The sequence below is a fragment of the Mauremys mutica genome, chromosome 10 (genome assembly GCF_020497125.1).
Source record: "Mauremys mutica isolate MM-2020 ecotype Southern chromosome 10, ASM2049712v1, whole genome shotgun sequence".
In the NCBI taxonomy this organism is placed as follows: Eukaryota; Metazoa; Chordata; order Testudines; family Geoemydidae; genus Mauremys; species Mauremys mutica.
The window spans coordinates 59,264,352-59,275,177 of NC_059081.1; the positions used below are offsets into that span (position 1 = coordinate 59,264,352).

General features: G+C 48.5%; 2 protein-coding genes across 4 annotated transcripts in view; one reads left to right on the forward strand and one right to left on the reverse strand.

The window, feature by feature from the left end:
• Positions 1-10,826, forward strand: part of ABI2 (abl interactor 2) — a 123,094-nt gene that overhangs the window by 105,771 nt on the left and 6,497 nt on the right. The window lies entirely within an intron of this gene.
• Positions 6,435-10,826, reverse strand: part of RAPH1 (Ras association (RalGDS/AF-6) and pleckstrin homology domains 1) — a 178,310-nt gene continuing 173,918 nt past the window's right edge. Inside the window, exon 16 of the mRNA XM_045032878.1 lies at positions 6,435-6,556. Within this exon, the coding sequence (XP_044888813.1) occupies positions 6,506-6,556 (51 nt within the window). The 3' untranslated portion in view covers positions 6,435-6,505. The remainder of the gene's footprint in view (positions 6,557-10,826) is intronic.

Here is a 10,826-nt window from a genome sequence, read left to right on the forward strand (position 1 = left end):
TTAGAGCAGGACATAAGGTTCAAAGCTGGTGGACCAGCTGATGTTGAAGTGCAGTTTATGGACAAAAACTGCTGTGTATTATATCTGCTTATTCATGGAGCAAAGACTACTTTTTTCTGATTACTCCCATTAGCTGTGGTGGTTCTTCAGTACTATGGGAAAGTGAACTAGATTCTGTTCTTTGAGCGCTTGCTCATGTGCATTCTACAGTAGGTGTGCGTGCTCGCCTGTGCCGGAAGTTTTTCCCTCAGCAGTACCCGTAGCGGGAGCGCTGCTGCGACCCCTAGAGTGGCACTGCTATAGCACACCATAAGGGGAGCCGCACGCTCCCCCCACCCTCAGTTCCTTCTTGCCGCCAGTGATGGCGCATCGGAACTACTCGCTCCAGCTTTGCTGCAGCTCATCTCAAATCTCGTTGGTTGTTCAGTAGTACCTGTATCAGTTAGTTAGTAAAAGTTCTAGTTTAGTTAGTTATTCCTCAGGCTGGGCTCTAGAGCTCCAACTCAGGTCGAGCAGAGCAGCCCGGTTGCGTCGACTCAGACCTCTCTGGCTGAAGTCCGCGTGCCTTCGACACCGGAGGCCCTGCAAGCGGCCAAAGATATTATGACCCTGCAGGTGTCTGGGGCACCACCGGCACCTGGACCCTGCTCTAGAGGCAAGCCGCCGCTGGGGTCTCGTCAGCTGATGCCGACCCGATGCAGATCCCGGTCAGGAGACTGCTCTCGGGACCACTCGTCGCCCAGTGTCCTGTCGGGACACAGCCCCCAGCCTCCACTCTCATCACCCTCCAGGTTGTCTGGTAGTGTGCCATTGGAGTGCAGTTCTAGGCACCGTTCCACACCGAGTACAGAATATCGGCGGGACAGGCACCGACGCCGTAGATGCTCCCTCTCTCGGCGCAGCTACCAGAGCCGCTCCCAGCACGGACGCTGTCGCTGGTCACACTCCAGCTGTCGCGCGTCGAGGCACCGCACCCATCACTCCCAGCGGGAATCGCCAGCTCCGCGGCGTCGCAGATCCAGGTGTCGGAGCGTCTCGAGGAGTAGCAGCTCGAGGTGGTACCATTCCTCGACGTTGGAGTCCGGTCCCGTGGCAGACGCCATGCTTGGTACCACCACGCGTACCGCTCGCACGGGACCGACAGGTCGTTGGTAACCCAGACCTCAACCCACACGCAGCACCCTATGCTCCAGCCGGGCCAACCCGACCAGCTGGTGCTGCCGGTGCCGCACCAGAGCCAATGGTGGGGACCCCCGTGACAGAGCCAGGGGTGCCAGTGGACCCCCTGGCTCCCCATGCATGCCCAGCAAGGCCCTCAGTTGATATCGGAGGCTCCGTCAGTTGCGCCATCCAGACCTCAGAGGGATAGATTGGCGGATCACGCCCCCTCGGCACCGCACGAGGAGTCCGATCAAGGGGTGGCCCCCATGGCACCGGTTGATGTGCAGAGCCCGGTACCGGCCCCCTTCCCTGCACCAGATGACAAGATCACAGCTCCGCCCCCCTCTGTACCGCAGGGGGACTTCAGGGCCCATCAGGAGCTGCTAAAACGAGTAGCATCCAGTCTCCATCTCCAAGCTGAGGAGATGGAGGGACCCTTGGACTCGCTGTTTAACGTTCTCTCATCCTCAGCACCGGGCAGAGTGGCCCTACCATTCCATGAAGGGGTGGCCAACATCTCCAATGCCCTCTGGCAAACATCGGCCTCCCTGGACCTGATTATCAAAAAAGGCAGAGCGCAAATACTTCGTGCCCACAAAGGGGCACAAATACCTCTATAGTCACCCGGCCCCCAACTCCCTAGTGGTGGTATCTGTGAACCACAGGGAAAGACAAGGCCAACCAGAACCCGCACCCAAGAATAAAGACTCTAAAAGACTGGACTCGTTTAGCAGAAAGCTTTATTCATCCGCCAGCTTCTAGCTCCGGGTAGCCAACCACCAGGCCCTCTTCAGTCAATATGAGTTTAACTTGTGGGGGTCACTGCCAAAATTCGAGCCCTCCCTTCTGGAGCGCGAAAGGAAGGAATTCACGTTGCTGGTGGAGGAGGGCACCAGTGCCACAAAGGCTGCTTTGCAGGCGTCGTTGGATGCGGCTGACACAGCTGCTCGATCCATGGCCTCGGTGGTGTCCATGTGCAGGGCATCATGGCTCCTGCTATCCAGGCTCTCCGCAGAGGCACAGTCTGCGATGCAGGATCTTCCCTTTGACGGCAAGGACCTGTTCGTGGAACAAACAGACGTGAGGCTCCATGGCATGAAGGACTCACGTACCACTCTTCAAACCCTCGGGCTCTACGTCCCGCTCCAGGAAAAGCCTAAGGCATAAGCCTCCGTCCCTGCGCCCCAGCCAAGATACGAGCCCGCCTACAAGAGGTCCAAACTCAGAAGAGGTGACCTCAGAGGCAGTCTTGCTCTGCCCCGCAGCCTGGGCCCTCCAGGGGCAAGCAGCAGGGCAAGAGGTGGTTTTTACTGGTTGCGGGAGGGTACCCCGGTGACCCCCGAAAGGACCCTGCACCAATAAAGTTAGTTTTCAGCAACCGCTTGTCTGCGTTCCTTGTGGAATGGTCCCGAATAACATCGGACCAATGGGTCCTCAGCACCATTTCCCAGAGTTATATGCTACAATTTGCCTCACGCCTGCCCTCCCCCCCTCCCTGGGATGGCGGGGGGGGAACCGTCGCATTTACCCCTGCTACAGCAGGAAGTGGGTCGGATCCTCAGCCTGGGAGCTGTGGGGGAATTCCGGGGGAAAGGGGTTTACTCCCGTTATTTCCTGATCCTCAAGGTGAAAGGGGGGCTCAGACCCATCCTGGATCTGCGAGGCCTCAATTGGTTCATGGCAAAATGCCGGTTCCATGTGGTCTCTCTGGCCTGTATCATACCCTCTCTGGATCCTGGTGATAGGTATGTGGCCCTGGACCTTCAGGACACATACTTCCATGTCCATATATTCGAGGGGCACAGGCGCTTCCTAGTAGGACAGGGTCACTACCAATTTATGGTCCTCCCCTTTGGCCTGTCCACCGCGCCCAGGATGTTCACGAAGTGTATGGTGGTTGTGGCGGCCTACATCAGATGCCAAGGGGTACAGATATTCCCCTACCTAGATGACTGGCTGCTTAAATGCAGCTTGCAGTCCCAGGTACGCAACCACGTGGACCAGCTCTTGGCCACTTGTGCCAAACTAGGCCTCCTAGTAAACGAGGCCAAGTTGACATTGGTTCCGGTGTAGCACATAGAATTCAGAGGTGCTCTCCTGGATGCCTCCAAGGCCACAGCCTCCCTTCCCGTGGACAGGTTCCGGACCCTGAAGGGGCGTTACCGCGGCCAGGGCATGCCTACAGCTCCTGGGCCACATGGCAGCATGCATGTACGTGGTCCGCCACGCCAGGCTTTGTATGAGGCCCCTCCAGCTCTGGTTGGCCTCAGAGTTCTCCCAGGCCAGGGACAAACTGGACAAAGTCCTCTCAGTACTGGCACGGGTGATCGCCACACTACAATGGTGGTCCTGCCCGGCCAATATTTTCTAGGGAATTCCCTTCCGGGACCCGACCCCGTCGCTGGACCTAGTGTCCGACAGATTGGACTTGGGTTGGGGGCCACACAGAGGGACCTCATGGACCCAAGGTTTGTGGTCCATCGGAGAGCTATCCCTTCACATAAATGTCAGGGAACTCGGGGCCGAGCCTACGTGGCAAAGTGGTCCTGATTCTACAGGTGGGCAGGTGAGCGGGGTGTTTCCCCAGCGTCTGCCCTGCTCCAACTTACCCTTGAGTACCTGCTTCACCTTAGAACTCAAGGCCTGGCCCCTTCCTCTGTCAGGGTGCACCTGGTGGCTGTTTCGGCGTTCCATCCACCGGTCCAGGGCTGCTTGGTTTTCTCCCATGCCATGACTGGGCATTTCCTCAAGGGGCTAGATCGGTCCTTCCCTTATGTTAGGACCCCTGTCCTTTAGTGGGATCTAAATTTGGTGCTATCCCGCCTTACGGGGCCCCCGTTCGAACCCCTGGCCACATGCTTGTGGTCTCACCTTTCCTGGATGGTAGCCTTCCTCGTGGCCATCATGTCAGCCTGGCAGGTCTCGGAGCTCAGGGCCCTGACCTGCAATCCCCCTTACACAGTCTTTCGTAAAGACAAGGTTCAGCTCTGCCCACACCCTGCATTCCTCCCCAAGGTGGTCTCCATCTTTCACATGAGCCAGGACATCTTGTTACCTGTCTTCTTCCCTAAGCCGCATACCTCTAACAAGGAGCGCCGCCTCCGTACGCTCGATGTGCACAGGGCTCTGGCCTTTTATCTGGACCGGACTAAGCCATTCGCAACTCTTTGTTGCTTCAGCCGAGCGCATGAGGGGCCAACCGCTCTCCACCCAGAGGCTTTCTTGGTGGATTACATTGTGCATCCACACATGCTATGACCTAGCATGGGTTCCCGCACCACCTATTGTAAGGGCTCACTCGACAAGGGGTCAGGCCTCGTCGGCTGCCTATGTGGCCCATGTCCCTATCCAGGACATCTGTAGAGCCGCTGCCTGGTCCTCAGTACACACGTTCACGTCGCGCTATGCGATCATCTCCCACACTAGGGATGACACTGTTTTCGGTAGGGCTGTGCTTCAGCCATGGAATCTGAACTCCTACCCACCTCCACCAGACACGGCTTGTAATCACCTTCTGTGGAATACACATGAGCAAGCACTTGAAGAAGAAAGGAGAGTTACCTGTTCCGTAACTGTCATTCTTTGAGATGTGTTGCTCATGTCTATTCCACATCCCGCCCTCCTTCCCCTCTGTCGGAGGTGGTCCAGCAAGAAGGAACTGAGGGTGGGAGGGAGCGTGCGGCTCCCCTTATAGCGCGCCGTAGTGGCGCAGCAGCGCTCCCTCTACGGGTACTGCTGAGGGAAAAACTTCCAGCACCGGTGCACGTGGCGAGCACACACACCTACTGTGGAATACACATGAGTGACACATCTCGAAGAACACCAGTTACGGAACAGGTAACTGTCCTTTCTGCCTCAGCCGAATTAATTGCCTTCGGTTCTAGTTGGGCCACTCCATTGTTTTCAGCCTGGTTGGCCAGGTTTAACTGGGGGCACTCACTGAATCTTTTTGCGATGGATATACGCAAATAACTTTCATGTCCCAGGGCGAATTTGCAGTGCCAACTCTTAGGGGAGGAAAAACCTCTTACGTATGGATTGAGAAAATTTTGATATGGAAGTCAGAACCATAATGAACGTGACTCCCCATGAAGCCATTTTAGTCATTTTATTTTGAGAGATTTGGGCACCAAGAAGTTAAATATTTGAGAAGGTGAGCGGTTCCTGGATGAAGCACTGATATCCTCAGATGAAAGGAGCCATGTAGGTAGGACTAGACAGACAAAGGCTAAAGAAGTCAAATGAGTAAGTCTAAGATGGTAGCAAGACAACTATTCATCAGCCTTCAGAGTGACTCTTCCAAATCTCTTCTGAATGGCAATGTCAGGATTATGCACATTCCCGTGTGGAACAGGGTAAAGGGGGAACTGTTGGTTTGTAAACGATTTCCATTGTGAAGGGATTTCTGAATCTTCCCTCCTCCCACCCATTAGCTTTTGCAGAAGCCCAAGGCAGGTTCCTTTTGCTCCACAATGGCAGCACCCAGATGAGCCCTCCAACACTTATTCTCAGATGTCATAGTAAAGGTGGAGTTTCATTCTGATCTGATCAAGGATCTTTTGGGGGATCCCTAACCCCCGATTCCCACAGACTGGTTTTGTTGGGCAAGTCTTTACAACAACCTTTAAACAGTACCCGCAGTCTGTGAATGGAGTCCGAGGGGTAAGGTAGGAGAGTTGGAGACTATACCTGACTCTTCTGGCTCTGAATGACCAGGGTGGGGAAGATTTGAGTTCTGAAGCCTACCTACTTTTGAACAGACAAATATGTAAAAGGTGGCTCCAGTTTGTTAGTAAAGGAAGTTTGGTGCTCTTTGGAAAGAGGAGATCTGAGAGAAAATCAATAGTGCACATTCCGTGTGGGCTGAGGCTGTAGATGAGGTGGTCATGGGACTGTTTTAGACCACTTAACCAGCCAAAATAACTACGCTCTGAAATGACCGTAAAGGTGTATCTGATATGGGGAGTTGGGGAGTGCCTCAAGGGGCAAAAAATTGGGAATGTCTGTCATGTATCTGATAAAGGAGTACCAAGTATTGTTATAAATAAAAGGCCCCACAGAAAACGCAAGATTCCAACCTCAAACGTATTGATGAGGAAATGTAATGCAGCCAGTACTCTTCTCCTGCCCCACCCCCACTGGTGAAAGGAATTCTAGTGTTGTGCTGTGTCTCCCCCCTCAAGCTTTAGTGGCCAGAAATGTACCCTTACCAGCACAGCGGGGCCCAGTAACCTCACTAGGCCTCAGGTGATGGCTGTTAGCCAACAAGTTCAGGACAGCCCTTCACCTGCCAGCAGGTGTATTCAGGTTTTAGGCTTAGCAGCTCATCAGACATCAGGATGCTTCAGCTAGCAGTCTTAGCTTCTTGGGGCCGGGAGGAGAAAGCAGTTGAGTGCTGAAAATTAAAATGTGAATGGTCACACTGCAAAGTCGTACAGTCAGCGTTCAGTAGACACAGTGGTCTGTGTCCTCAGTTTTGAGAGATTTCCGGTTCCAATGGTGTTCCTCATTTTAAGTATAGGAAATGTGTCTCAAACCAGTAGACTCTTTCAAAACGGTGTAAATGTTAAGTGCAATCCCTGTACTATTCATAAAGCGAGCTTTCTGCTTGTGAAATAAACCCCACAAACCAAGCTCCCAGAAAATGAGTAACCATCCTGTTTAGCTAGGGAGTTTTTCTTCCACTTTACTAAGGGAAAGGGAAGTCTCGATTCATCATTCTTTCAGCCCTTACGCACCTAATACAGGGGTTCTCAAACTAGGGGTGGTCACCCCTCAGGGGGTCACGAGGTTATTACGTGGGGGGTTGTGGAGTGTCAGCCTCCACCCCAAAATCCTGCTTTGCCTCCAGCATTTATAATAGTGTAAAATACTAAAAAAGTGTTTAGAATTTATAAGGGGGGGGGGTCGCACTCAGAGGCTTGCTGTGTAAAAGGGGTCAACAGTACAAAAGTTTGAGAACTACTGACCTAATAGTTCCTTTCACGTAAAAAAACTTCTGCTTGTCATAATCATGCCCTTATTCCCTTGTTTCTTGCTTGGAGGCTTTGGGAACAAGTAGGGAATCTGGAGTTCGGGTTGTGTGAACTGCTTATAAGGAGTAATGCATTTATACATTGGATTGTAGTTAGTGGGGGAAAAGAGGCTGAGGTTGGATTTTGTGGGACTGGTAACAGAAGTGTCCATGATCAAATTGTTTAAAACGTTTACAATTCTTCACCGAAAGCTACTGGTATCTCATTAAGTGTAGAAGACAACTGTTGCCACAGAAGTGGTATTGACGTGTATCAGTAGTTTTCATGCTATAATGTGCTCAATCCTGTTGAAGAATTACTGTGTGTTACACCAATGTGTTGTACTACATATATACGTTGGACTACGTATTTATATATATGGAGTCTATTCCATTAAAATTTTGTTTTGAACACGTTAACATTCATGTGCAGTAACAGATGTCTAAACTTTAAATGGTACAATTACTGCATTAACAAGACCTCCAGTGTTTTATCTATCCTTTATATCTTGTGTTGATAAAAAAGAATAATCTTGAAATTACAAAATATAGCATTAGCTGTTTTTGGGGAGAAAACCTGTATTCATAGAGAAAGTGTATCTGGCCAGAAGAAAATACTTTAAATTTGAAACACGACATTCTCAAAGGACAAGATCCTGCTTCAGTTCCCATCTCTGATTTTATGGGCCTGTGAATGAGAACATCTGAAAGCAGCAAGGTACGTGTAAACGTCCCAGCAGGCAATAAGCATGCTGATTTCGGATTCACAAGGTAAATGATGTTGGGGGAGGAAGGGATTTATATTGGATATATAAAATAGAAGAGGATGAGGTGGGAAATCAACTCCCTGGTGTTAGTTCAGGGTCCCTGCCAAAATCTAATTCAGATCCTGTATCTTGGCACCAGATGATTAAGGGTTTGTATTAAGAAACAAACAAAAGCACTTGATGAAATGAAAATAACGAGAAATGGAGGTTCTTCCAATGTCTGATGAGCAAACAGCTAAACAATAGCTCACTGGGATAAGAGAAACTTAAGGAGATCTTGAAGGCAAGGGTGGATACCACTGTGAATATGAATAATTTTGTTGCTGTACCAAAGCCAACTCTAGATATTTTATTACATTTTACTGGAGTTGGGAGAGGAGAGAAGTGCTTGAAATTCCTTTTCTAACATGCCAGGGCAAACGAGCTCTAAAGCCAAAGTTCTACACTGAAGGGGACTTTCATATTTATCCTACTGTGAACGAACAAAGCTTCATCTGCTGCAAAATAATTATTTCCATGGCAATGGCTTGTGCTCGTCTGAACAGGATTGTCTGTGCTGCATGATCCAGAGAAGAAAAGCTGTTTTTTGACAGACAAGGTGGACATTTAGTTATCCCCAACAATTTGCAGTAGCCATGGCAATGATTTTGTGTGGTTTTTGTATGTCTGTTCTCTTAAACTTTAACTTGATAGGAAAGAACTTCGAAGAGACCAAATGACTGTAGCTTACGTATGCAGAATTTGAGGATGTAGACGTAGGAAAGCTGTTGGGAAGTGCAATGGATATAGATTGTGGCTGCTCTAAAGTGTGGCTCTGCTCTGAAAAGTGACTAGAAATGGCACCTTGGGGTTCTGTGTCTAATAGTGCACAGCAACACTACACAATAGTTTGGGGTAGGAAGTGGATACCAGATCCAGTTTAAACCGCTGGAGAAATTTAAGGAGGCCTGGTGCAGTTATTCTGGGGATGTTAAATTTGGGCAGGGCACTGTATGATTTTAATGACCACTGGCAGTCAGCACTTGTTTTTTTCTCCAATCTTACGCTGGGGTGTTGCCATAGGATGGGGCCCATGCTAAGGAAGACTCTTAACCAAACAAAGCAGATGGTCAAGAATGGATATTTAGAAGGGAGAAATTGTCCTCCGTGCCATGGGAGGGAATCTGGTCTTAGCCTCCCATTTCACTTTCAGAATTCCAGGGTCTGGGAGCAAATCATGGATAGGTTTATGGTCAGTTTGTTATAATCCAGCAGAAGATTTCTGATAAACCAAATATATAATTGTCTAAAAACTATGCAAAAATCATCAGCTGGAAAAACCAGCTTATTACAACCCAGTGGATAACTGTATTTTTAATCTTTGCATTGAAATATGTTCAGCTACACCTGAAAATAGGCCCTGCCTAAGACTTGTTAGAGGGAAGGTTGCCCCCAGTTGAATCCCTAATACTACTACTACAGCATCTGGAGCTCTCGCTGAAATACTGGCTCTGACTCCCTATAATTTAGGAACTCTGCCAGGATCACAGCTTGAAGTGGTGTGACTGCAGACAAGAGGATTAAGCATTCTGTGAGAATGAGGAAACGGTCCCAGTGCAAAAGTAATTCACGGAAGGAACAGATTCCAAGAAGAGATCTATAATGCAGATTTAGTTTTTTCTTTATATAAAAAAGTCATTTTATAAGAGAATCAAGCAGCCAGACGTCCATTCATTCATCATGGAATGACGAGGAAATGTATGTTAGTAAACTAGAAACGCTGAATATATTCCAAATTCTCAGAAGGGAACGGTGCAAACTGACACATGAAGAAAGTAGGGAATCAGAAGGTACCATCTAAACAGAAGGATTATTGGTCCTCAGTTAAGACATTTTTCTCTTAAACTTCTTTCTCTCCTGAATACTACATAGGGCAGGAACATTTTAGTTAAGAGAAAAACACTTTAAAATTAGGATCAACAGATCCACTAGGAACTTTAATGCATTTTTAAATAGGAAGTTGTGAGGATTGTATCACACAACCAAGAGTATCCCGATTAACTAAATATGGTTTTCAATGCTAAATTTCCAAGATCAAAAAGAAATACAATAAAGATATATTCATTTCATCATTCATGTTTTATTCCCTCAGAATGATACATCGAAAACTGGTTAGAATGCATTAATTTACGAAGAGCCTATAATGCATGCTTTTTTTTAATGCACTTTGTACAAATGACATAATTCTACAGGTCAAAGTTGCACATATTAACAGTGTTTATCAGGTAGCTATTTTGACTCTCCATTGCACTGTGGTTATGAATTCTGCTTATCAGCCAGTATCTATAGCAGACATTTGTACTGAACTTCTCTGTGACTTCCTTCAATGAAAAGCTTCGTCTTCTGTTTGCAAAATCATCATGAATTTTGCAGTACTTCAGGGCATTTGACTCCTGAACTCATGCTGTTAATTATTTCCCCACTGGATTTGGGTCAGATAACTTCTGTTAATTCGCTAGTGTGAAGAGTCAGGAGATCTGTGCAACAGGCATTTTGTTTCAAGGCCTGTGCTAGGTGTGCCAGTACTAACTGCTTAAAGTGATGATTGATGCAATTTGCTAAAGCAGTATTCAGATTTTGGCATTATAACTTGCTTTCTGGTGGGAAAAAATGGAAAAAATCTATTGGGTCACCCTCTCGCTTTCCAATACAGGAAAGTCCTCTGCTTAATATTTCCCAGTGGTTTGACCCAAGTGATTTGGCTTCCATCATTTCCCTAAGAAAATTATTCCACAGCTTAATCTTTCAAGAAGTTTTTCTAATATCTACCCTAAATTTTCCTTTAAAGGGTCATCTGATTAGATTTACTTCAGCAGACCCCCACTCTCTGGATAATTTATCTTGGC